The 26,624-nt window shown below is 34.2% G+C and overlaps 5 protein-coding genes and 1 pseudogene across 5 annotated transcripts; all 6 read left to right on the forward strand.

The window, feature by feature from the left end:
• The first annotated feature begins 728 nt into the window (after positions 1–728).
• LOC148692092 (defensin Tk-AMP-D1.1-like) lies at positions 729–1,300 on the forward strand. Its single transcript, XM_088683329.1, has 2 exons — positions 729–884; positions 968–1,300. The coding sequence occupies exons 1-2, from the start codon at positions 821–823 to the stop codon at positions 1,165–1,167; spliced, it is 264 nt and encodes an 87-aa protein (XP_088539455.1). The 5' UTR covers positions 729–820; the 3' UTR covers positions 1,168–1,300.
• Positions 1,301–10,350: 9,050 nt separating this feature from the next.
• On the forward strand, positions 10,351–10,933 carry LOC148692093 (defensin-like protein 2). Its single transcript, XM_088683165.1, has 2 exons — positions 10,351–10,493; positions 10,602–10,933. The coding sequence occupies exons 1-2, from the start codon at positions 10,430–10,432 to the stop codon at positions 10,799–10,801; spliced, it is 264 nt and encodes an 87-aa protein (XP_088539291.1). The 5' UTR covers positions 10,351–10,429; the 3' UTR covers positions 10,802–10,933.
• A 7,877-nt stretch (positions 10,934–18,810) lies between these two features.
• LOC148692094 (defensin-like protein 2) lies at positions 18,811–19,429 on the forward strand. The gene is made up of 2 exons (XM_088683136.1): positions 18,811–18,989; positions 19,098–19,429. Exons 1-2 carry the CDS (start codon positions 18,926–18,928, stop codon positions 19,295–19,297), a joined length of 264 nt encoding a protein of 87 aa, XP_088539262.1. The 5' UTR covers positions 18,811–18,925; the 3' UTR covers positions 19,298–19,429.
• A 2,223-nt stretch (positions 19,430–21,652) lies between these two features.
• LOC148692095 (defensin-like protein 4) lies at positions 21,653–22,223 on the forward strand. Its single transcript, XM_088683197.1, has 2 exons — positions 21,653–21,785; positions 21,892–22,223. The coding sequence occupies exons 1-2, from the start codon at positions 21,722–21,724 to the stop codon at positions 22,089–22,091; spliced, it is 264 nt and encodes an 87-aa protein (XP_088539323.1). The 5' UTR covers positions 21,653–21,721; the 3' UTR covers positions 22,092–22,223.
• Positions 22,224–24,005: 1,782 nt separating this feature from the next.
• On the forward strand, positions 24,006–24,787 carry LOC148692096 (defensin Ec-AMP-D1 pseudogene; annotated as a pseudogene).
• A 1,130-nt stretch (positions 24,788–25,917) lies between these two features.
• On the forward strand, positions 25,918–26,516 carry LOC148692097 (defensin-like protein 2). Its single transcript, XM_088682196.1, has 2 exons — positions 25,918–26,076; positions 26,184–26,516. Exons 1-2 carry the CDS (start codon positions 26,013–26,015, stop codon positions 26,381–26,383), a joined length of 264 nt encoding a protein of 87 aa, XP_088538322.1. The 5' UTR covers positions 25,918–26,012; the 3' UTR covers positions 26,384–26,516.
• The last annotated feature ends 108 nt before the right edge of the window (positions 26,517–26,624 follow it).

Below are 26,624 nucleotides of genomic sequence, written 5' to 3' on the forward strand. Positions count from 1 at the left end.
TGTCGTACTACGTAACTACTTATTTGTCAACAAATTTAAGTCTTTGTAATGCCCTGCAAAATACAATTAATCATCATTTCCTCGAGGTTCTACTTTAATATTCATTTTTATTAGGGAACTTTAACGAAAAACTCTCGGTATTGTTCACCTTAACGAAAAATCGCATTTTTACATTAAAAAGTCAATCCTGGTACTATTCACTTTACCCTTTATTTTGTCCTTATCGTTAAAACTCAAAGTTTTCAAGACATTTTTATTAGTTTTCATTTTTTATTAGGCTTAGCCACGTTACCTAAAACAACGTAATCTTCATCTACACCTAATGTGCAAATCCTGATCTATATAATTTAGATTAATTTGATACAGACAGACCAAAACTTGTGTAGAAAACATACATGGTTGTAAGAAATATGGTCTTTTATGTGAGATATATATATGCCGCTTCATTTACATATAAAAATGTGAATAATAAGTCAAATGTGCTTAAAACCCAAATATTCTTTTAAAAGCAAAAGTTAAATGTGCTTGAAAAAGAAACCCTAATATGTATAGAAAAATGTATGGCGGAAAACTTAGTCATCAAAAATAGAAATTTTGTTTATGGTGCCTCTTAAGTTGGAAATTTCAACTTTGTATTTTGGGTATGGAGCTACCTCGCTTTACGGAAACAGATCCTTTTTAATATGCGCTAGACCCCTATATAAAAAGCCTTTCATGGTTATTGTTCTTTCCATCAGCGTCTTAGATCTCTCTTATCACACACAAGCACACACAGAGAAACACGCGGATCAAGCACATACTCACATACACGCATATTCAAATGGAGCGTTCAATGCGTCTTGTTTCTGCTGCCTTCATTGTTGTTCTGCTTTTGGCCACTACCGGTAATTATACCTTTTTTTAATAATTAAATTTTTATGATGTTTTGAATAAAGCATCTTATTCAACAAAAATATTTGATCTTTAGAGATGGGGCCAATGAGTGTTGAGGCAAGGACTGAGTCAAGCAAGGTAGTTGAGGGAAAGATCTGCGAGATTCCGAGCACCTTGTTCAAGGGGTTGTGCTTTTCCTCTAACAATTGTAAACACACTTGCAGAAAGGAGCAATTCACCAGAGGAAAATGTAGTGGCTTGACCCGTACATGCATGTGCACCAAAAAGTGTTAATTAATTTGTTAAAAAAGAAACGTAATCTGTGTAGAGACTGTGCTTGTGTAATGCTATGGATTGATATGACCTTGTATCCACATGGTTGCTTTTGCTAATAAATTGAATGACCCTGCATGGATCATTATTCATATGTCTAGTTTAGTGTTTTCACCGTGCCTTACGTACTTTTAATCGCCTATTATCCTGTATGTTTTTCTTTAGGGTTATTATTAACATTCCAGATAGTCACCATATACTCTTCTTTTGTTTATTGACTTTCAATTAAGATATAGTGATAGATAATTATTGTCAAATGCTAATAACAATTTTTTTTTTCCGTTTTGAGAAGGGATTTTGTTTAAAAATTTCACTTAGTGTACTTGGATTCAACACATTACTTTAATTTATGTCACAAAGATTATTTAAGTCGCATTAATTGTCGATTTCAGATGTACTTTTATATCCACACCTTCTGTTGTATTAAGTTCTTTTGACTTTTAAACCAGTGGTAATAAATGTAAAACAAGGTGAGGTTGATGCACGAGAAAAAAAAATTAGGAAAAGGTTCGAAATTTCTTAAGCAACTTTTTAGGATAGACTTAATTGTTTATTTTTATTATTTTTTTTATTTTAGAGGAAATTGTCATTAAGGATTGATATTTTCTTGATAATATTTTAAAAGACTCTTCCACATTTTTTTTTCTTAAAACACTTTAGTATTTTTCCCTCACTTTTCTGCATAGTATGTATGGTATTGCCAGGAACGGAGCCACCTTGGGCCCAAGAGGCTGATGCAATAATTGTACTTATTGCATATTATAATTTCACATAATAGAGCATTTTCGGTTATAAAATTTATAAATGATCAATTGAGAAATCGTAAAAAAATTAATGGATGAATGATAACATTGTAATTTTTATAGGAACCGGTATTTGATGGTATTGGTAATAAAATTGTTATGCAATGCTTTCAAAACTTAAAAATGCGTTGTGTGATATTGTAATTCTTAAGCTTTTTAATGTATGACTTTATTTTTTAGGATGTCCCGATTCATATAGATCTCAGACTTCGTCCCTAATATATTACTATTGTTTGAGTTTATAAGAGCATATATATATATATATATATATATATATCAATGGTGTCATTCTAGGTTACCCTAAGTTCGAAATCTTAGGTGTCAATATATACATAAAGAGAGTTCCATGCGTTTTCTCCCAACTATCTGCTTCTACCTGCTGCTTTTGGTTGCCGGCGGTAGTATTTCTTCTTGCTCGATCCTGTTAACTATCTTCATCGTTAATATATATACATTATTACGATTATAAGCATGCATAGCAACCTTATTTTGTTTGAAATAATTGTTTAAAGGGACGACAGTTGCTGAGGGTAGGACCTGTGAGTTTCAGAGTAACCGCGTCAATGGAACTTGCGTGAGTAAAAGTAATTGTGCAGTTGTTTGCCAAACTAAGGGCTTCCCTAGTGGCTGGTTCTTGGCTTTACGCCGCAGATACTTTTGCACAAAAAATAGTTAATTGGCTAATTAATTAAGCTAGTGATGGGCTGATCACTTATCACTTAATTATTAGTGGGTGCATGGACGCATGTAGTTCGGTGCTAGTGTGGAACTAGCTGGAATAATGCACTGTTGGGTTATTAATTAATATCGTATCTTTGTTATGGTTTTTCGTGTCCGTTCATCGTACATCATACGATCAGGAATAATTTTAAATATTTTTATTTAAAAATAAACATAAACCGTACTTAATAAAAACTGACCGCAAGATGTACGATGAACAGATAATGTTTTTGTTTATTAAATATCACCGTCATGAATTACTTTGTACAGTATGTTGTACTACGTAACTTCTTATTTATCAACAAATTTAATTCCTTGTAATGCCCTACAAAATACAATTAATCATCATTTCCTCAAGGTTCTACTTTAACATTTTTATTAGGCTTAACCACATTACCTAAAGCAACGGAATCTTCGTCTACCTAATGTGCAAATCATGATAAGAACTATGGTCTTTTATGTGAGATATACCGCTTCATTTGCTTAAAATCCAAATATTTTTTTTAAAAGAAAAAGTTAAATATGCTTGAAAAAGAAACCCTAATAAGCATAGAAAAATGTATGTCGGAGAACTTAGTCATCAAAAATAGAAATTTTGTTTACGGTGCCTTTTAGGTTGGAAATTTCAACTTTGTATTTTGGGTTTGGAGCAACCTTGCTTTACGTAGACCGATCCTCATTAAGCTGCGCTAGATCCCTATATAAAAAGTCTTCCATGGATATTGTTCTTTGCATCAGCGTCTGAGATCTCTCTTATCACACATGGAAACACACAGTTTAAGCACACACTCACATACACACAAATTCAAATGGAGCGTTCAATGCGTCTTATTTCAGCCACCTTCGTTCTTGTCCTGCTTTTGGCCGCTAGCTACCGGTGATTATACCTCTATTTAATCATTAATTTTTTGTGATGTTTCGAATAAAGCATTTTTTTTAACAAACAAAATTTGATCTTTAGAGATGGGGCCAATGAGTGTTGAGGCAAGGACTGAGTCAAGCAAGGCAGTTGAGGGAAATATGTGTGAGGTTCCAAGCACCTTGTTTAAAGGGTTGTGCTTTTCGTCTAACAACTGTAAACACACCTGCAGAAATGAACAATTCACCATAGGCAAATGTAGTGGCTTGACCCGTACATGCAAGTGCACCAAAAAGTGCTAATTAATTTGTTAAAAAGAAACGTAATTTGTGTAGAGACCGTGCTTGTGTAATGCGATGGATTGATATGGTCCTGTATCCACATGGTTGCTTTTGCTAATAAATTGAATGACCCTGCATGGATCATTATTCATATGTCTGGTGTAGTGTTTTTACCGCGCCTTACATACTTTTAATTGCCTATTATCCTGTATGTTTTTCTTCAGGGTTATAATTAACATTCCAAATAATCACCACAAACTCTTCTTTTGTTTATTGACTTTCAATTAAGAAAGAGTGATAGATAATTATCGTTAAATGCTAATAACAATTTTTTTTTTCATTTTGACAAGGCATGTTGTTGAAAATTTTCACTTAGTGTGCTTGGATTCAACACATTACTTTTATTTGTGTCACAAAGATTATTTAAGTTGCATTGTCGATGTCGGATGTACTTTTCTATCCACACCTTCTATTGTATTAAGTTCTTTTGACCTTTAAACCAGTTGTAATATATGTAAGACAACGTGAGGTTAATGCACAAGAAGAAGAAAAAATTAGGAAAAGGTTCGAAATTGCTTAAGCAACTTTTAAGCAAAGACTTAATTGTTTATTTTTATTTTATTTTATTTTAGAAGAAATAGTCCTTAAAGATTAATATTTTCTTGATAATTAACATTTTAAAAGACTCTTCCACATTTTTTTTTTCTTAAAACACTTTCATATTTTTCTCTCATTTTTCTGCATAGTATGTGGGGTATTGCTAAGAATGGAGCCACCTTTGGCCCAAGGGGCTGATGCCCTAACTCAGTTTTTTGTGAAACAAATCATACATATTGCATATTATAATTTAACGTGATAGAGCATTTTAGGCTATGAAATTTTTAAAAGATCAATTGAGAAATCGTAAGAAAATTAATGGATGAATGATAACATAATTATTTTTATAGGAAGAGATATTTGAAGGTATTGGTAATAAAAAATTTATGCAACGCTTTCAAAACTTAAAATACATTGTGAAATATTGTAATATGTTGTATGAAATAAATATGGATTAATATATGTCCTTCGTTAGTTAATTTTTAAGCCTTTTAATTTATGACTTTGTTTTTTAAGATATCCTGAGTCATATAGATCTCAGACTTCGTCCCTGATGTATTGCTATGGTATGAATTTATAAGATCTTAACGATACATACATACATATATATATATATATATGTATGTATGTATGTCTTATAAACGATTATAAGCATGCATTGTAACCTTATTTTGTTTGGAATAATTGTCTAAAGGAGCAAAAGTTGCTGAAGGTAGAACCTGCGAATCTCAAGACTAACCGCTTCAATGGAACTTGCATGAGTAAAAGTAACTTTGCAGTTGTTTGCCAAACTAAGGGCTTTACTGGTGGTAGTTCTTGGGTTTATGCCGCAGATGCTTTTGCACAAAAAAATTGTTAATTATCTAATTAATTAAGCTAGTGATGAGCTGGTCACTTTTCACTTAATTATTAGTGGGTGCATGGACGCATGTACTTTGGTGCTAGTGTGGAACTAGCTGAAATAATTCACTGTTGGTTAAGTATCACCATCATGAGTTACTTTGTACAGTATGTCATACTGCGCAACTTCTTATTTGTCGACAAATTTAAAGTCTTTGTTTGCCCTACGAAATACAATTAATCATCATTTCTTCAAGGTTTTTCTTTAACATTTTTATTAGGTTTAGCCACGTTACCTACAGCAACGTAATCTTCGTCTACACCTAATGTGCAAATCCTGATCTATATAATTTAGATTAATTTGGTACAGACAAACTAAAACTTGTGTAAAAAACAATTATATTGTTATAACAAATATGGTCTTTTACGTGAGATATATATATGCCGCTTCATTTACATATAAAAATGTGCTTATAACCCAAATATTCTTTTAAAAGCAAAAGTAATATATACTTGAAAAAGAAACCCTAGTATAGATAGAAAAATGTATGGCTGAGAACTTTGTCATCAAAAATAGAAATTGTTTTTATGGTGCCTCTTAAGTTGGAAATTTCAACCTTGTATTTTGGGTATGGAGCTACCTCGCTTTACGGAGACCGATCTCTTTAATCTACGCTAGATCCCTATATAAAAAACCTTGCATGGTTATTGTTCTTTGCATTAGCATCTGACATCTCTCTTATCATACAAAAGCACACACATAGAAACATATGGATCAAGCACACGCTCACATACACACAGATTCCAATGGAGCGTTCAATGCGTCTTGTTTCAATTGCCTTTGTTCTTGTCCTGCTTTTGGCTGCTACCAGTAATTATACCTCTTTTTAATAATTAATTTGTTATGATGTTTCGAATATAGCATCTTATTCAACAAAAAAATTGATCTTTAGAGATGGGGCCAATAAATGTTGTGGCAAGGACTGAGTTAAGCAAGGCAGTTGAGGGAAAGATCTGCGAGGTTCCGAGCACCTTGTTTAAGGGGTTGTGCTTTTCATCTAACAATTGTAAACACACTTGCATAAAGGAGCAATTCACTAGAGGCAAATGTAGTGGCTTGACCCGTACATGCATGTGCACCAAAAAGTGCTAATAAATTTGTTAAAAAGAATTGTAATATGTGTAGAGACTGTGCTTGTGTAATGTGATGGATTGATATGACCTTGTATCCACATGGTTGCTTTTGCTAATAAATTGAATGACCCTACATGGATTGTTATTCATGTGTCTAGTGTAGTATTTCCGCCACGCCTTACGTACTTTTAATCGTTTATTATCCTATATGTTTTTCTTCAGGGTTATTATTAACATTCCAGATGGTCACCACAGACTCTTCTTTTGTTTATTGACTTTCAATTAAGAAAGAGTAATAGATAATTAAACAAATGCTAATAACAATAAATTTTTTTCCCTTTTTGACAAGGCATTTTGTTGAAAATTTTCACTTAGTGTACTTGGATTCAACACATTACTTTTATTTGTGTCACAAAGATTATTTAAGTCGCATTTGTCGATCTCAGATGTACTTTTCTATCCACACCGTCTGTTGTATTAAGTTCTTTTGACTTTTAAACTAGTAGTAATATATGTAAGACAAGGTGAGATTGATGCACAAGAAAAAATTAGGAAAAGGTTCGAAATTGCTAAGCAAAGACTTAATTGTCTACTTTTTATTTATTTTAGAAGAAATAGTCCTTAAAGACTAATATTTTATTGATAACATTTTAAAAGACTCTTCCATTTTTTTTTTCTTAAAACATTTTCATATTTTTCTCACTTTTCTGCATAGTATGTGTGGTATTGCCAAGAACGGAGCCACCTTCGGCCCAAGGGGCTGATGCTCTAAGCCTCTAACTCATCTTTTTGTGAAAAAATTGTAATGTTGCATATTATAATTTCACGTGATAGGGCATTTTCGGCTATGAAATTTATAAAGGATCAATTGAGAAATCGTAAGAAACTTAATGGATGAATGATAACATGGTTATTTTTATAGGAAGAGATATTTGATGGTATTGGTAATGAAATTTTTATGCAATGCTTTCAAAACTTAAATGCGTTGTGAGATATTGTAATATGTTGTTGTATGAAATATTTTATGGATTAATATATGTGTTGTGTTAGTTAATTATGAAGCTTTTTAATTTGTGACTTTATTTTTTAGGATGTCCCGATTCATATAAATCTCCGACTTTGTCCCTGATGTATTGCTATAGTACGAATTATAAGAGCTTATATATATCAATAACATCATGCTAAGTTACCCTAAGTTTGAAGTCTCAATTGTAAACTTGTTACAAATACATAAAAGATGGTCCATGCGTTTTCTCCCAACTACTTGCGTCTACCTGTTGATTTTGGTGGCCACCGGTAATACTTCTTCTCACTCGATCGCTTAATTAACTTCATCGTTAATGTATGCAATTAGGATTTTAAGCATGTATATTAACCATATTATGTTTGGAATAATTGTTTAAAGGGACAATGGTTGCTGAGGGTAAGAGCGAGTCTTAGAGTAACCGCTACAAGGGAGCATGCGTGAGTAAAAGACTAAAAGTAACTGTGCTGCTGTTTGCCAAACTGAGGGCTTCCCGGGAGGCGGGTGCCGTGGCTCACGCTGTGGATGCTTTTGCACTAATCCTAGTTAATTAGCTAGCTAATAAAGCTAGTGATGAGCTGATCAATTATCACTTAGTTATTGGTGGGAGCATGGGCGTACGCACTTTGGTACTACTGTGGAACAAGCTAGAATAAATTAATGACCCAATTCATAATTTGGTTGTTAATATCGTATCCCTGTTACTTAATGTTCTTGTTTTTTAAAGCACCATCGTCGTGAGTTACTTTATAGAGTATGTCATACTATGTAACTTCTATATTTATGTCTTTAATTGTAATGCCCTACGTTGATGTATAATTAATCATCATTTCCTCAACCATTCTACTTTAACATTCATTATGTAACTTCTATATTTGTCAACCAATTTAACAATAGGGGAAACTTGAAATAAGTCCAAATTTGTAAGCAATTATTAGATATAGTCCAATTTTATTTAATTATTGGTTTAAGTCCAGTGACTCATTGTCCACGTCATTTTATTATCATTTTTTGTCAAAATTACCCCTCTATTAACATTATCTTTTAATTCTAGATTTACTTGTATTATAAAATTAATTATAATTGATTATTTATCATTAAAGTAATCTCATAATTGTAGGATTAGTTTGAAATAATATTATCTCTTCTTCCTCATAACTCCCCTACAAACAGTATTATTTTTTATGCGTGGTGATCTTCTTCCTCCTTGGAACCCATAACCATGTGTGTTCATGTTGGAACATTTATCCACAGGGCTAGGAAGAAAGCCTCCTAAACCATAACCGTGGGTGTTGACGTGTATATAAAATTGTAGGCTCTCACTATTAATTTCTTTCTTAGTTTTTTGTTTGTTTATATGAACTTTTCTTTTTATAAGTAAAAACGTTATAGCAAATGCACTTTATTTATTTTGTTTATATACCTAATACATAGGTAGACGTAGAAAATAATTTTGTCTTTATATAGAGTAAGTAGAATATATCTGCTTTATAGGTATAAAGTAGTATAATTGATTATTTATCTTTAAATAATCCCCTACTTGTAGAATTTGTTTTAAAGTATATCTCTTCTTCCATAACTCCCGTATACAATTTGTGCTGTGTTCTCCGATCCCCTTCCTTCTTGTTCATTCTTCTTCTTTCAAGCTCTTATGATTTCTTCCTCCTTTTTGAAATACAAGGTAACAATTTCTAATTTTTTTCGGTGGTATAGAGCTTTGAAGTATGCGAATACACCAACAAAAGGTGGGTTGATGTACGTGGTTGGTTTTGGTTTTGTAGCATCAAATCTTGCATCTTCCTACTTTTCATCCCCACTAGGTCCTCCCACAATAGCACTAGTTAGGTCATTTTGATTGGGAACATTGCCATGAAAATGAGTTTCATGCGTGCACTATTAATTTCTTCCTAATTTTTAGTTTGAACTTGGATTATACATATTTTTCTTTTCAACCTTCATAGGAAATGCATTGCTTTGTTTATCTACCTGTATTATATATTTTTGTAATGAATTTATTTGTATATTTTGTTTATTCTACCTGTGTTATAGATTAATTGTATTTTATCTACCTATATATCACAAATTTTTCTATCTCAAATTAATTGTGTTATCTACCTATACGATATGTTTTTGCTCATTAGTCTATCTATATATCACATATTATTTTGTGTTATCTATCTATACGATAGGCTTTTATTCATAGTCTACCTATATCATAGATTAATTAATATTATCTACCTACATCACAAATTTTTTATGTACCTCGACAACGTTTCTTTTAATTTTTCATAAACTTATAAGATTGGTTGTAATGTGTTTTTAAACTATTTTTAATTAGAAAACGGGTAGATAAAGGTATTTGAAGCTTCAAATTTTTAAAATTTTAAATTCAAAAATAAAGAATTTAAATATTTTTTATTTTCAAGGGGCAAATTAGGTGTAATAAAAAATCAAATAAAATTGGACCCAATCTGAAAACTGGTGAATTCTTTGGACCTGGATCAAATTGCCCCTTAACAATAAAACTTGTGTTAAAAAACAATCATTTTGTCATAAGGATTATGGTCTGTTTAAGCGAGATGTGTATAATATATATGGCCCTTCATTCACATATGAAAACGTGAATAATAAGCCAAATGTGCTTAATACCCAAGTATTATTTTAAAACCAAAAGTTAAACGTGCTTAAAAAAGAAACCTTAATGCGCATAGAAAAATGTAGGGCGGAGAGCTTAGTCAACAAAGATAGAAATTTGCTGTATGGTGCCAATTAAGCTGAAAATTTCAACTTTTTATATTTCAACTTTTTATTTTGGGTATGGCTACCTCTCTTTACGGAGACCAATCCTCTTTAATTTGTCTCATTCCTCTATATAATAACCCTTGCATGGTTATTGTTCTTTGCATCAGCGTCTGAGATTTCTCTTATCATACACAAGCACACACTCACATAGACACATATTCAAATGGAGCGTTCAATGCATCTTGTTTCAGCCGCATTCGTTCTTGTTATGCTTTTCGCTGCTACCGGTAATTATACATCTTTTTAATAATTAATTTCTTATGATGTTTTTAATAAAGTATCTTGTTTGACCAAAAAAAATTGATCTTTATATTTAATGTAATTGGATTTAACAGAGATGGGGCCAATGGGTGTTGAGGCAAGGAGCAAGTCAGGCAAGGCAGTTAAGGAAAGAACCTGCGAGGCTGCGAGTGGCAAGTTCAAGGGGTTGTGCTTTTCGTCTACCAACTGTAAAAACACCTGCAAAATGGAGAAATTCACTGGAGGGAAATGTCAGGGCTTTCGCCGTAGATGCATGTGCAACAAAAAGTGCTAATTAATTTGTTAAAAAGAAATGTAATCTGTGTAGGGACTGTGCTTGTGTAATGAAATGGATTGATATGATCTTGTATCCATAGGGTTGCTTTTGCTAATAAATTGAATGACCTAGCATGGATCATTATTCTTATGTCTTGTATAGTGTTTTCATCACACCTTGCCTATTTTAATCGCCTATTATCCTATATGTCTTTCTTCGAGATTGTTATTAATATTCTAGATAGTCATCAGAGACTTCTCTTTCATTTATTGACTTTTAATTTAGGAAGAGTGCAGGATAATTATCGGAGAATGCAAACGAACCATTTTTCTAGTTTTATTTGCCTATTGTCGTATATGTTTTTTCTTAGAACACTTTCACATTTTTCTCTCATTTCTTACATAATACGTAGGGGTGGGTTGGAAAAACCGTAAATCAAATAAAACCGGACCGAAAACCAGACCGAGGCTGAAAAAATCGAACCGAAAAAAAAAACCAAACCGAATCTGTTGAACCGAACCGAAGTCTTCAAAATGACGTCGTTTTATGCTTATTTATTAATTAACAATCCTAATTCTAAAACGCCACCGTTTTACCTCGAGTGTAACCTAAACCTAGGGTCTTCTTCATCCTCTCTCAGTCTCTCGGTCTCGCTCGCCTGTTTTCCCAATTTGTATAGCCTCATCTCTCTCTCAGACTCTGTCAATCTCATTCTCTCTCAAGCTCTCACTGTGACCATTCTCATTCCCAATTCATCCTCTCTCAAGCTCTCACCGTGACCATTTTCATTCCCAGCTAGCGCCAGCGGTGGTGACCATTCTCACTCATAGCAAAAGGTTAGTCTCATGTTTAATTTTCTGCTCTACATTCAAACCAAACCTCTAAAGCTCGAGTCTTAAACAGGTCAGAGCACGGGAAGTGACTCAGGTCTCTATTATTTCTCTCATCAGCAATTGGCAGTGGGCGAGTTAGCATTGGAAGTGACTCAGGTGCTTCAAAAATTCTCTATTATTTCTTGTTTGAAAACTTCGATTGAAACCCATCTGTTTCCCCCAATTCATGTCTTCATTCAATTTGTTTAAAATTAGGGGTTTTCTTCCATTTTTTTTTTTAAATACATGATTGTATTGAATTTTGGTGAATATTACCCAATATATTTAAAAATGGCTAATTACTTGTTGGGATCAAAATGTGCGGAAAAATTAAATCCATGATTAACAAAGTGATCTATGTGTTCATTTTGTTGTGAAAATTGGGGCTTGTCAAGCCTTTCAATTTCTTAATGTGAGTTGGAGGGTTTATTCACAATCCAAGAATCTGTGAAGAAGTGCTATAATATTTAAGTGTATGTGTATATGTTTAAGTTGGAGACTGAAAAGTACATGGACTGATCTGAGCCATGGAGGACTGAGAGTGAGAGCTCTCACTGTGAGAGGTTGCTTAGGAATAGGATGGTGTCTGTTTGATTGGCAATTTGGCAGGTAATCAAAGTGGCAATTTTGGCCGCTGATCAGAACTAATTGAGTGATCCCATCCAAATTTGCATGTATTCAACTTGAAATTACCAATCAAAACTAGTTTTCAAAAATGTTTTGGCAGTGGTTTATCACTAATCAAAACTAATTTTTCAAGTTGAATACAATTCAATGGAGAAAGTTTTTGCCGTTTTTCAAGTTGTATAGATTAAACTAAGTTGAAAACGATAAGCTCGGCCAAAACAGCAATGGCCAAAACTGTTCAAAACAGAATTGTATTCAAGTTGAATACATGCAAATTAGTTCAAATTAGTTTTCAACTGGTAGTGGTTTATCACTGATCAAAGCTGTTTTGGTTGCTGGTAATTGTTTTCTTGAGAAATCCGAGCTTATTGTTTGGCCGAGTAGGACATTGAATACATGTTTATTGTTTCAAAACTAGTGTGTTGGTTTTGTGGACATAAGTTGCGTAAGAATAACAAACTCATAGTGACTGTTAAGGTTTTGTTTATGACTTAAATTTAATAATGTGCTTGCTAGTTTTCTACTAATGTGCTTGCCAGTTTTGATTAATATTTACTTTTGTATAAGTTTGTAGTACTAACTACTATCCTCTTATTGTTTTGTGTGAATTAGATGAAGTCAAAGGCGTCAAAGGTCCCAAGGGCCTCAAGCTCAAGTTCAAACTCAATGCGATCAAAATCAAATAGCCCTCATGATCAAACAAACTCATCTTTGAGTATACCATCGGAAGTAAGTAGTCATATCTTTCTAGTACTTTTGCCCTTGTGTTTAATAATTAATTCATTAATTGTAATGAATCTCTTATTTGAAAAATTAATTGTATGATTCTCTTATTTTAGATGGACATTGGTGAATCAACTCCGCCTCAAAACACCATGGCGGCACCTCGACAAACTCCTAGTTCTCTTGGTGGATCCGGAAATCCCGCCGATGCAACTCCAAAAGAAGGTGACCAAAGTGACCAAGTAAGTAAAGAAGAAGCTCTTTTGGAATCATTAAAAAGTCATGAAAGGTCTACAATTTGGGAGCACTTTGAAAGAAAAATTGAGGGTGGTAGAGTTAAGGGGTTGTGCAAGTATTGCGCTCAATCATATATGGCCGACCCAGATAAAAATGGTACAACTAATTTAAGAAACCATATAGCAAGATGTAGAAGCTACGGTCCTAATAAGGAAATATTTGCCGTAAATAGGCAAAAGATCTTAACCTTTGCCGGCACGAAAGATAAGTTGGAAGCTATAGGTTTTTCTCAAGAGGAAGTAACTAAGACTTATGTTGAGATGATAATTATAGATGAGTTGCCTTTTACTTTTGTTGAAGGAGAAGGTTTTCGCCGTTTTTGCATGCAAGTATATCCTATGTGGAGAGTGCCTAGTCGTAAGACAATTGCTAAGGATGTACTTAGCTTGTTTTATTCCGAAGAGGATAAATTGAAGAGTCAATTGAAGACATTTAGGGTGTGTCTAACAACGGACACACGGACACATGGACTTCTATTCAACAAACCAATTATATGGTTCTCACCGCCCATTTTATTGATGATGACTGGATGTTACATAAAAAGATTTTGAATTTTTGTGTCATTCCAAATCATAAAGGATAATCCATCGCTCAACTTTTGGAGGAATGTTTAGTGGAGTGGGGTATAGAGAAGGTGTTAACCATTACGGTTGACAATGCTTCCGCAAATGATTCCGGTTTAAGGGACTTGGTGCACCGAATAAGTGGGTGGGGGATTCCTAATGCACTCTTGCATGATGGAAAATATTTTCATATGAGGTGTGTTGCTCATATCCTCAATTTGGTTGTGAATGATGGGATAAAATTGTTGAATACGGCTATACAAAGCATTCGTAATGCGGTTAGGTACGTAAGATCTTCCCCTCAAAGGTTGGAAAACTTTAAAAGGTGTGTTGAGAAAGTGAGAATAGAGAGCAAAGGGCTTGTGATTTTGGATGTCCTTACTAGGTGGAATTCCACATTTTTAATGTTGGAATCGGCTTTAAAGTTTAAGATGGCTTTTGATAGATTAAAAGTAGATGATGGTCATTACCTTCCGTACTTTGTTAAAGACAATCATGATAATATGAGGGAGGGGACACCTTCGATGGATGATTGGAGTGAGGCGGGGATATTGCAATGCAACATTTTTGAGACCTTTTTATGAAGTCACTTTAAAAGTATGTTGTTCTAATACTCCAACCGTTCATACTACTTTTGGTGATTTGTTTAAGATCAAAAGTCTCTTGCATGAAAACAAAGATGATGAACTTTTGTCTATGATCTCCAAGTTGATGCAAGAAAAATATGACAAGTATTGGGGTTCACTTAAGGACATGAATCAATATCTTTTTATAGCACTTGTGCTTGATCCTCGCCACAAATTAGAGAAAGTTGTTGATTATTTTGAGATATAATTTGGTGAGGATGAAGAAAAGGTTGAAAGTGCCACAAATGGGGTGAATGACTTATTGATTGATCTTTACAAGATTCATGAAAATATGTCTTTGAGTACACAACAAAGTATAAGTGGTGGTGGTAGTTCTCAAACGACAAGTGGAGACTCTTCATCAAGCATGACCGAAATAGAAAGAAAGTTGAAAGAAAAAAGTGAAATGAGAAGAGCAAAGAGAGCCCGGGTTGTGCATAATGATGTTGACAAGTATCTTTCCGATCCTAATGAAGGAGAAGAAGAGGAGAATTTTGGTGTATTGAATTGGTGGAGAGTGAATGGGGTTTCTAAGTACCCTATTTTGGCACGTGTTGCAAGAGAGATCTTAGTTATTCCCGTATTAACCATTGCTTCGGAATCCTCCTTTAGTACAAGTGGACGGATAATTGATCCATATCGTAGTTCTTTAAGTCCAAAAATGGTGGAGGCTTTGATATGTACTCAAAATTGACTTAGATCCATTCATGTTGCATTACATCATGAGCCAACCATCGAGGAGATGGAGTTTTGTAAAGAAGTTGAGAAAGGTAATTTTATTTATTGCATTTGATTTTGTTAGATTATTTTAAATAACATTTTAATTAGTATCTTTTCTTTTATTATTTGTATGTAGAATGGCAAGTGGAAGTTCAAAAAAAGGTGATATGTTCCCCCCTAAGCCACCCAAGCGTTAGCAAGCAAATTATCATTGAAAAAGTAGGTGGATCACTCTCATACCATTAAGGCATAAGAAGAGTTTTGAGGGATAAAAGTCATAAGACTACGAAGACAGATGTGGGGCACATTCCAAAATCACTTCAACACATAAAGAATGCTATTTTAGGTGTGGAAGACTTGAATTTTGGAATGTTTATTTTAGATGTGGAAAACTTGAACTTTGATGTTTATTTTAAGTTTGGACTTTGGAAGATTTGAACTTTGATGTTTATTTAACTTTGGACTTTGGAACACTTGATTATAATTGAACTTTGAATTGAATGTTTATTTTCATTGTCTTTGATTATATTAGAAATTTGGAATGCTTATTTAGACGATTATGTTGAAATGGGACTTATTACAAAATGTTGTTTTCATACAATTTTTTTTAGCTACTTGGAAAAAAAAAAAAAAACCGAACTGGGCCGAAACCGAACCGAACACAAACCGAACCGAACCGAACCAAACAGTAATTTCGGTTCGGTTTTCGGTTTTGGCAAAAAAACCGAACCGAACGGAACCGAATCCACCCCTAATAATACGTGTGGTATTGCTATAGTATGCTTTTGTAAGAACTTATATTTATCAATATTATAATTCTAAGTTTCTAACCAACCCTAAGTTTGAAATCTTAACTGTATAAACTTGTTAAAAAGGTGATACGTATATGAAAATTGTAATTAGGTTTCAGTAATCTAAATTATGAAGCCAAAACTTAGTTAACAAAAATAGAAAGATGGTTTACGGTGCCTTTTAAGCTGGAATTTGCAACTGCTTATTTTGGATATGGAGCTAAGCTCCGTTTTCGGAGATGGATCTTGTTTCTCTATATAATAAGCTATGCATGATTGTAGTTGTCTGCATCAGCAAAATCTGATCTCTAATTCATACACAAGGACACACGCACATAACACACACAGATCAAACATGGAGCTGTCAATGCGTCTTGTTTCAGCTGCCTTCATCCTCGTCATGCTTTTGGCCATTATCAGTATAAATATGTACAAACATTTATTAAAAAATGTTCAACCAAAAAAAAAAAAAATTTATTAAAAATGAAGTACATCCACGCATGGACGGAGGCCGCATATTTCCACTGGGGGTAGCTGCCCCACTCAACTCCTTTTGCGATGGAAAATTGCTCCAACTAAAAATATAAATTATCCGCTTACGTTTTATATATAGTTTTCATACCCTCTCATCCTTCCTAGTCATGTAAGCTAATGGTTTACAATTTTAGCGTTCTAACACCACTTCTCCATAATCATGTAGTTGGATGATAAGTTGATAACATTTTATCAAATTTTCAATTTAATTTCATGATTCAAAGTTGCCCCCACTAGAAAATGTTTCTGGCTCCGTCCATGCTTCCATGACTCAAAAAGTATTTTTCTAATTTATGTCAAACGTAATTAGAATCATCTTTTGTTGTCAGAAAGCATTTTTAGCCTTCCATAAAGCAGACACGTCTCTTTTCTTAATTAATATGATTTTAATCTAAAGATTGAAGTAGTATAATGAGTTTGAATTTGGCAAAAATGGGCCCAATGGCTGTTGAGGGAAGGATTGCTAGCTACGTCAAACAAGCCAGTCGAGAAAAAGGACGTGATAGTCTCAGAGCAGCAAGTTCAAGGCAGTATGCTTTTTCACAAGCAACTGCGTAAACACCTGCAAATCAGGGCTTCAATGGAGGACAATGCCGTGGCTTACGCCGTTGATGCATGTGCGCTAAACGATGCTAATTTTGTTGCATATAATATTTTGGAATCTGTGTGGAAGTGATGAATCTGTGGACTGTGCTTGTGTGTAATGAGATCGATTAAGTGATGAATCTGTGGACTGTGCTTGTGTGTAATGAGATCGATTATTAAACCTTCTATATATTGGGGTTGGTTTTGCTAATCAACTAAACCACCCTGTTTCGACCGGGGTTCTTTCATCACTGCGTCCTCTTGTTTCTTAACATTCCTGTGTTGTGCTTAAAAAAATGTTTTCTTTCTTTCTTTTTAGATACACAAAAACTAATCAAATTATTGATTCTATGTAGAAAGCTAGTTTGAAAGTGTTTTTAAAATTACTTAAAGCAATGTTAATAAAAATATTTTTGAAACAAATCTTTAAAAATCCAAGTAGATCCTGAAATAGCATTTAAGTGCTTCCTGCAAGAAGAACATATCATGGTGCTTCATCCAAAAATCATTTAAAGTGCTTTGGAATCCAAAATTAATTTCACCAAAAGTGTTTTCAGTTATTTTAAAAGCATTTTCGTAAGCGGCCCTCTACCACAATAGTGAAGAGAAAGTTGCCCTTGCACCATGATGTGTGTTCGAACCTTGTCGGCTTCCTAATCTAACATCTAATCTACAAATCTATCGTTTAACAAAAAAAAAAAAAAAAAAACATAAACACTTTTAAACGAGATCATATTTAATAATATGATGAGTTATATGTCTCTAAATATCGGGGAATTGAAAACTTTGGAAATACATGAATGTGTATGAAATCACTAGCCCCAATCAATCTAATTCATGGGTTTTCATGTATTGAACAATAAATTGTCATGTGAAATTCACATACTTTTGTATTTCATGTATTAGCTAGTAAACGCATAAAAAATTATGAATTAGAATGGCAAGAAAATTATGTGAAGTTAAGGATTAATTGTCGTCGATCGTGTGGGAAGAAAGGACAGAGAGACAATTCACTGCTGCAAGTACTGACTCACTTATTCATTGAGCAAAGAAATATGCATGCATGGCTCCTATTATTTCTCTTTCTTTCCTTTTTCTCGTTTATTTTGAAGGCATGGCCCTGTATCAACAATAATATTACTATGCATTGCATGGCACATGCACATATCTTATCTTCTCCAGACTCTCCAGTCTATAGTAGGCAAAAGCCTGGGCATGGGCAACGGACATACGCTGCAATTCCAAAAATCACCTCCAGCTGTCCAAGAAGAAGAGGACAAGTGTGGGCCATATGTATAATATATATATATATATATATATATATATATGTGGCGCTTCATTTCATATAAAAAGTGAATAATAAGCCAAATGTGCTTAACACCTAAATATATGTTTTAAAAGCTAAAATTATATGTGGCGCTTCATTTCATATAAAAAGTGAATAATAAGCCAAATGTGCTTAACACCTAAATATATGTTTTAAAAGCTAAAATTAAACGTGCTTGAAAAAGAAACACTAATGTGCATAGAAAAATATAAGATGGAGAACTCAGTCAACAAAAATAGAAATTTGGTTTATGGTGCCAATTAAGCTGAAAATTTCAACGAAATAATAATTTTTGTACAGAGCTACCTCTTTTTACGGTGACCAACACTCTTTAATTTGCTTTAGATCTCTATATAATAAACCTTGTATGATTATTGTTCTTTGCATTAGCGTCTGAGATCTCTCTTATCATACACAAGCACGCACACACACACAAACACATAGATCAAGCACACACTCACATACAAATAGATTCAAATGGAGCGTTCAATGCGTCTTGTTTCAGCTACCATCGTCCTTGTCCTACTTTTCTCCGCTACCAGTAATTATATCTCTTATTAATAATTAATTTTTTATGATGTTTTGAATAAAGCGTCTCATTTGAAAAAAAAAAATTTATCTTTATTTTTAATGTAATTCAATTTGACAGAGATGGGGCCAATGGGTGCTGAGGCAAGGAGCAAGTCAGGCAAGGCAGTTAAGGAAAGGACCTGCGAGGCTGCAAGCGGCAAGTTCAAGGGGATGTGCTTTTCGTCTACCAACTGTAAAAACACCTGCAAAACGGAGAAATTCATTGGAGGCGAATGTCAGGGCTTCCGTCGTAGATGCATATGCAATAAAAAGTGCTAATTGATTTGGTAAAAAGAAATGTAATTTGTGTGGGGATTGTGCTTGTGTAATGAAATTGATTGATATGACCCTATATCCATAGGGTTGCTTTTGCTAATAAATTGAATGACCCTCCAAGGATCATTATTCTTATGTATTGTGTAGTATTTTCACTGCACCTTACGCATTTTTAATCGCCTATTATCATATTTTTCTTCAGGGTTATTGTTAACATTCCAGATAATCACCACTTACTCTTCTTTTGTTTACTGTCTTTCCATTAAGAAAGAGTGCATGATAATTATCGTCAAACGCTAATAACGAAACTTTTTTGCCGTTTTGACAAGGCATTGTTGAAAATATTTCACTTAGTGTACTTGGATTCAACACATTACTTTAATTTGTATTTGAAAAATTGTTAAGTCACATTGTCAATTTCAAATGTACTTTTTTATCCACACCTTCGGTTGTATTATATTCTTTTGACTTTTAAACCGGTAATAACATATGTAAGACAAGGTGAGGTTGATGCACAAGAAAAAAATTAGGTAAGGTTCGAAGTTGCTTAAGCAACTTTTAAGCAAGGACTTAATTAATTGTTTTTTACTTTATTTTAGAAGAAATAGTCTTTAAAGATAATGTTTTTTCTCGATGACATTTCAAAAGACTCTTCCACATTTTTTTCTGGAAAAAAAAAAAAAACACTTTCATATTTTTCTCTCACTTCTCTGCATGGTATGTGCGGTATTGCCAAGGATGGAGCCACCTTAGGCCCAAGAGCCGGATGCCCCAACTCAGTTTCAGTTTTTTTGTGAAAAAAATGTACATATGGTAATTTCACGTGATAAAGCATTTTCAACTATGAAATTTTCAAATAATCAATTCAAAAATCGGAAGGAAATTAATGGATGAATAATAAGATGGATATTTTTTTTAAAAGATATATTTGATGATATTGGTAATGAAATTGTCATGCAATACTTTCAAAACTTGAAAATGCGTCATGGGATATTGTAATATGTTATACGAAAATTTTTATGGGTTAATATATGTGTTTTGTTAGTAAATTCTTGAGCTTCTTAATATTCTTAATATGTGATTTTGTTTTATAGGATGCCCAAGTCCATATAGATCTCTGGCTTCATCCTTGGGTATTCCTATATCATGAATTTATAAGAACCTATATATATCAATAATATCAATCTGAGTTACCCTAAGTTTGAAATCTTAACTACAAACTTGTTACAGATACATAGAAAACGGTCCATGCGTTTTCTCCCAACTACCTGCGTCTTCCTGTTGCTTTTGGTGGCCACCAGTAATACTTCTTCTCCCTCAGTCTTGTTACTCAACTTCATTGTTAACATATATTATTACGATTTTAAGCATGCATATTTACCATATTTTGTTTTGATAGTTGTTTAAACGGACGATGGTTGTTGAGGGTAGGACCTGGAGTCTCAAACTAATCGCTTCATGGGAACCTACGTGAGAAAAAGTAATTATGTTGTTGTTTGCCAAACTGAGGGCTTCCCCAGAGGCCACTGTTGTGGCTTAATTACGCCGTAGATGCTTTTGCACTGGACATTGTTAATTAGCTAATTAATTGAGCTATTGATAAGTTGATCACTAATCACTCAATTAACAGTGTGTTCATGGACGTATGTACTTTGGTACTAGTGTGGAGCTAGCCGGAATAAATTAAGGACCCAATTCATAGTTGGATTGTTAATATTGTATCGTTGTTATGGTTTCTAATGTTCTTGTTTGTTAAGTAGCACCGTCGTGAATTATTTTATACAATATGCCATGCTATATGTAACTTCTTTATTTGTCAACAAATTTAAGTCTTTGTAATGCCCTATGTTTGAAATACAATTAATCATTATTTCCTCAACTATTCTACTTTAAAATTCATTTTATTAGGCTTAGCCAAGTTAGCTAATGTAACGTAATCTTCTCTATACCTAATGTTCAAATCCTGATCTATATAATTTAAATTATTATTATGGTATAAACAAACAATTTTTTGTTTAATTTATATTGTTATAAGAATTATGGTCTTTCCGATGAGATATATATGCTTTGTTTACATAAAAAAATCTGAATAATAAGCCACATGTGCTTATAACCCAATATTTTAAAGGAAATGTTAAATGTGCTTGAAAATGAAAACCTATAATGTGCATAGAAAATTGTAGGGTGGAGAACTTAGTCAATAAAAATAGGAATTTGGTTTATGGTGCCAATTAAGCTGAATATTTCAACTTTTTATTTTGGGCGTGGAGCTATCTTTCTTTACGGAGACCAATCCTCTTTAATCTGCCGTATATCCCCTATATAATAAACCATGTATGGTTATTATTCTTTGCATTAGCGATTGAGATCTCTCTTATCATACACAAGCACACACACAGATCACACACCAAAGAAACACAGATTCAAATGGAACATTCTATGCGTTTTGTTTCAGCTGTCTTCGTTCTTGTCCTACTTTTCGCTGCTACCGGTAATTTATACCTCTTTTTAATAATTAACTTCTTATGATGTTTTGAATAAAACATCTTATTTGACAAAAAACTGATTGTTATATTTAATGTAATTTGGTTTTACAGAGATGGGACCAATGGGTGTTGAGGCAAGGAGTAAATCAGGCAAGGCAGCTAAGGAAAGGACATGTGAGGCTGCAAGCGGCAAGTTCAAGGGGTTGTGCTTTTCAACCACCAACTGTAAAAACACTTGCAAAATGGAGAAATTCACCGGAGGCGAATGTCAAGGCTTTCGTCGTAGATGCATGTGCAACAAAAAGTGCTAATTAATTTGTTAAAAAGAAATGTAATCTGTGTTGGGATCGTGCTTGTGTAATGAGATGGATTGAAATGACTCTGTATCCACAGGGTAGCTTTTGCTAATAAATTGAATGATCCTACATGGATCATTACTTTTATGTCTTGTGTAGTGTTTTCATTATTCTTACCTATTTTTAAAACACTTTCACATTTTGCTCCCACTTCTCTACATATTCTCTACATAGTATGTGTGGTATTGCTATAGTATGCATTTATAAGAACTTATATTTATCAATATTATAACCCTAAGTTTCTAACCAACCCTAAGTTTGAAATCTTAACTGTAAACTTGTTAAAAAGTTGTTATGTATATAAAAATTGTAATTAGGTTACAGTAATCTAAATTATGAAGCCAAAACTTAGTTAACAAAAATAGGAATTTGGTTTGTGTTGCCTTTTAAGCTGGAATTTTTCAACGGCTTATTTTGGCTATGGAGCTGAGCTCCGTTTTCGGAGATGGATCTTCTTTCCATATATAATAAGCTATGCATGGTTATAGCTGCCTGTATCAGTAAAATATGATCTCTAATTCATACACAAGCACACACGCGCAGATAAAGCACACACTCACATAACACGCATAGATCAAACATGGAGTCCTCAATGCATTTTGTTTCAGTCAACTTCGTCCATGTCCTGTTTTTTGCCACTATTGGTATGAAAGAAGCAATTATGCTTATAAACCCTTTTGCCTTTTTGTTGACCCTAAAAATTACAAAACCTACGTGGCGCGCAGGCCGAATAACTAATAAGCTAACTACGTCCTTCGGTCGAATGCGGGGCGTGCCAACTCGTCGGCCGAGCCTGGCCGAGGAGTAAAATTTGTTGATGTAGCTTTGAGCGCGTTGCTGACCTCTTTAACTTGCGATTGCGACCGAGGAAGGAACACTCTCGGTCTCTGGGTTCTACAGCCTGAAGACAAGGCTGCTAATTCTGCGGAGTTCACAAATCGTCTGAGCCCGATTCGGTCACTGTGATTATATTCGTGAGAGTATAAGCACGTCAAATCGAGACCAAGGTGTATAGGCACAGGTACTCGAACGTGATATATGTCTTGATGGTAAACGTAGTTCGGCCGTCGGAATGCCGAACCCTGAAACTCACCTGTGAGTATCCAATCATAAAACCACTCGGCGACCAGTACGCCGAGCAATGTAATTCGTAACACCTAACTATGCCGAGAAAGCTTAGCAAGGTAACCTCTGCCAACAAAGGTTCGAAAACCTTTCTCGACCGAGACTTGGATAGATAATCGGTCGACCTCGACGCAGTGCTGTTTATCCAAACTGAAGATGCTTCTCGGTCGGCTGATTCTGCGGCAGCAGTGCTGTTTATCCAAACTGAAGGTGCTCGCCGGGCGCTTCCACAGTGCTGTTTATCCAAACTGAAGGTGTGTCGGCAGAAAAAGAAAAGGAAAAAATCTCAAGATGTTGAGAGGTTTTGCGCAGGGCAATTGTATGCTGATTTTAAGGTCCTTTCTGCTTGCATGATTTCTTGTATTTATAGTGCCCCATTCCTTGAAACCGACTCCGATTTGGATTGGGAGTCCTTGTCCCATTTCGCTTCTTCTTCGAACAAACCTACTCCTACTGGGATTCTGAATTTTCCTTCTTTTCGGGACTTCATTCCTTGCTGGTCGAGAATCCTAGTTGCACCAGGACTTCCCCGACCTTTCTATTTATCTGGACTACTTCTGATGGGATTTGGCCAACCCTGCCAGCTGGCCCGGGCCTTATTATTCGGCCCATAGTATTTATCATCTCCTTGGGCCGAGCACATCCTGCTGCTCGACCCAGCAATAATATTTCGGGCCCAAACATTTTTATAATTAATATTATAAATATGTACAAATATTTATTGAACATGAAGTACTTCCACGCATGGACGGAGGCAGTATATGCCCACTGCAGGCAGTTGCCACCACTCAACTCTTTATATGATGGAAAATTGCTCCAACTAAAAATATAAGTTGTCCTCTTACGTTCTATACTTTCCTATCCTCTCACCCTTCCTAGTCATGTAAGCTAATGGTTGGCAATTTTAGCGTTTTAAACACCAATTCCAAAATCATGTAGTTGGATAAAAGTAAATACATTGTATTGAAGTTTCACTTCTTTAAAAGTTGTCTCCACTAAAAAATTGTTTCTGACTCCCTCCATGCCTCCATGACTCAAAAGTGTTCTTTTAATTTCTGTCAAACGTAATTAGAAGCATTTTTGTCGTGAGAAAACACTTTAAGCCTTCCATAAGCAGTCTTAAACATGTCTCTTTTCTTAATTAATATGATTTTAAGCTAAAGATTGATGTCGTTTTAATGAGTTTGAATTTGGCAGAGATGGGACCAATGGCTGTTGAGGGAAGGATTGCTACGTCAAACAAGTCAGTCGAGAAAAGAGAGAAATTTTAAGTTGTGACGAGAACATAAGTGGTACACCACGTGTTTTAATATAAATAGTGAGAACTTTTATTTTTTAAGTTATTAACTTTTTAGCACACATATTCCAAAATCTCTCAGAAAAAGACGTGCGAGTCTCAGAGCAGCAAGTTCAAGGCAGTGTGTTTTTTCACAAGCAACTGCGTAAACATCTGCAAGTCAGAGGGCTTCAATGGAGGACAATGTCATGGCTTCCGCGGTAGATGTATGTGCACCAAACAATGCTAACTTTGTTATCTAGTAGTTTGGAATCTGTGTGCGAGAGATGAGTCTGTGGACTTTGGACTGTGCTTGTGTGTAATGAGATAGATTTATTAAGCCTTCTATATAGTGGCCACTTTTGCTAATTAACTAAATCACCCCGTTTCGACAGGGTTTCTTTCATTACTGCTCCTTTTGTTTCCTCACATTCTTGTGTTGTGCTTATAGATGTTTTTTTTTTCCTTTGTTAGATACACAAAATTAATCATCTTATTGGCACCAAGTAGAGGGTTCGTTTGGAAATACTTTTAAAATGACTAAAAGCGATTTTGATGAAAATGCTTTTGAAACCAATCCTTAGTAAAAATTCAAATAGATCCTTAAAAAGCATTTAAGTGTTTCCTGCAAGAAATATATATTTGATGCTTCGTCCAAAAAGCACTTGCTTTTAGAACTCAAAATTAACTTCACCAAAAGCATTTTCAGTTATTTTAAAAGTGCTTTTAAACAAGCTCATATTCAATAATATGATGAGGTATGTGTGTCTGAATATCAGAGAATTCAAAATTTTGAGAAAAGATAGAATGTGTATGAGATTATCAACTAGCCCCAATCAATCCAATTCATGGGTTTTCATGTATTGAATAAAGGATTATGAATTACATTATGTAAGTGGAAAATTATATGAAATAAAGGATTATTGTCATCGTTCGTGTGGGAAGAACGGACAGAGAAAGACAATTCAGTTGAGCGCAGAAATATGATTTCACTGCTGCAAAGACTCACTCATTCATTTGAGTGCAGAAATATGCATGCATGGTCCTGTTGTTTCTCTTTCTTTCTCTTTCCTTGTTTATTTAAAGGCATGGCCCGATAACATCAATAATATTACTATGCATGCACATGCACACATCTCACCTTCTCCAGACTCAAATATTCTTAATACCCATATATTCTTTTAAAAGCAAAAGTTAAATGTGCATAGAAAAATATAGGGCGGAGAACTTAGTCAACAAAATTAGAAATTTGGTTTAGGGTGCCAATTAAGCTGAAAATTTCAACTTCTTATTTTGGGTATGGAGTTACCTCTTTTTACGGAGACCAATCCTCTTTAATCTGTCCTAAATCCCCTATATAATAAGCCATGCATGGTTATTGTTCTTTGCATTAGCGTCTAAGACCTCTTATCATACACAAGCACGCACACACAAACACACAGATCAAGCACACACTCACATAAACACACATTCAAATGGAGTGTTCCATGCGTCTTGTTTCAGCTGCCTTCATTCTTGTCCTGCTTTTAGCCACTACCGGTAATTATACCACTTTTAAGTAATTAATTTCTTATGATGTTTTGAATAACACATCTTATTTGACCATAAAAATTGATCTTTATATTTAATGTAATTGGATTTGACAGAGATGGGGCCAATGGGTGTTGAGGCAAGGAGTAAGTCAAGCAAGGAAGTTCAGGAAAGGACCTGCGAGGCTGCAAGTGGCAAGTTCAAGGGGTTGTGCTTTTCATCCACTAACTGTAAAAACACTTGCAAAAGGGAGCAGTTCACTGGAGGCAAATGTCGTGGCTTCCGCCGTAGATGCATGTGCAACAAAAAGTGCTAATAAATTTGTTAAAAAGCAATGTAATCTGTGTAAGGACTGTGTTTGTGTAATGAGATGGATTGATATGACCCTGTATTCACAGGGTTGCTTTTGCTAATAAAACTCAATGACCCTGCATGGATCATTATTCTTATTTCTTGTGTAGTATTTTCATCGCGCCTTACCTATTTTTAATCGCCTATTATCCTATATGTTTTTCTTTAGGGTTTCATTCAAACTCCTCTTGTTTCTTGACATTCTT

The sequence above is a fragment of the Pyrus communis genome, chromosome 13 (genome assembly GCF_041283825.1).
Source record: "Pyrus communis isolate YQ-2024b chromosome 13, ASM4128382v1, whole genome shotgun sequence".
NCBI lineage: Eukaryota > Viridiplantae > Streptophyta > Magnoliopsida > Rosales > Rosaceae > Pyrus > Pyrus communis.

Bases quoted from the DNA above. Each gene is read 5' to 3' on its own strand.
- LOC148692092 (XM_088683329.1), top strand. From the start codon at position 821: ATGGAGCGTTCAATGCGTCTTGTTTCTGCTGCCTTCATTGTTGTTCTG. The intron at 885-967 runs GTAATTATACCT...TTTGATCTTTAG, and splicing joins TCTGCTTTTGGCCACTACCG to AGATGGGGCCAATGAGTGTT.
- LOC148692093 (XM_088683165.1), top strand. From the start codon at position 10,430: ATGGAGCGTTCAATGCATCTTGTTTCAGCCGCATTCGTTCTTGTTATG. The intron at 10,494-10,601 runs GTAATTATACAT...TGGATTTAACAG, and splicing joins TATGCTTTTCGCTGCTACCG to AGATGGGGCCAATGGGTGTT.
- LOC148692094 (XM_088683136.1), top strand. From the start codon at position 18,926: ATGGAGCGTTCAATGCGTCTTGTTTCAGCTACCATCGTCCTTGTCCTA. The intron at 18,990-19,097 runs GTAATTATATCT...TCAATTTGACAG, and splicing joins CCTACTTTTCTCCGCTACCA to AGATGGGGCCAATGGGTGCT.
- LOC148692095 (XM_088683197.1), top strand. From the start codon at position 21,722: ATGGAACATTCTATGCGTTTTGTTTCAGCTGTCTTCGTTCTTGTCCTA. The intron at 21,786-21,891 runs GTAATTTATACC...TTGGTTTTACAG, and splicing joins CCTACTTTTCGCTGCTACCG to AGATGGGACCAATGGGTGTT.
- LOC148692097 (XM_088682196.1), top strand. From the start codon at position 26,013: ATGGAGTGTTCCATGCGTCTTGTTTCAGCTGCCTTCATTCTTGTCCTG. The intron at 26,077-26,183 runs GTAATTATACCA...TGGATTTGACAG, and splicing joins CCTGCTTTTAGCCACTACCG to AGATGGGGCCAATGGGTGTT.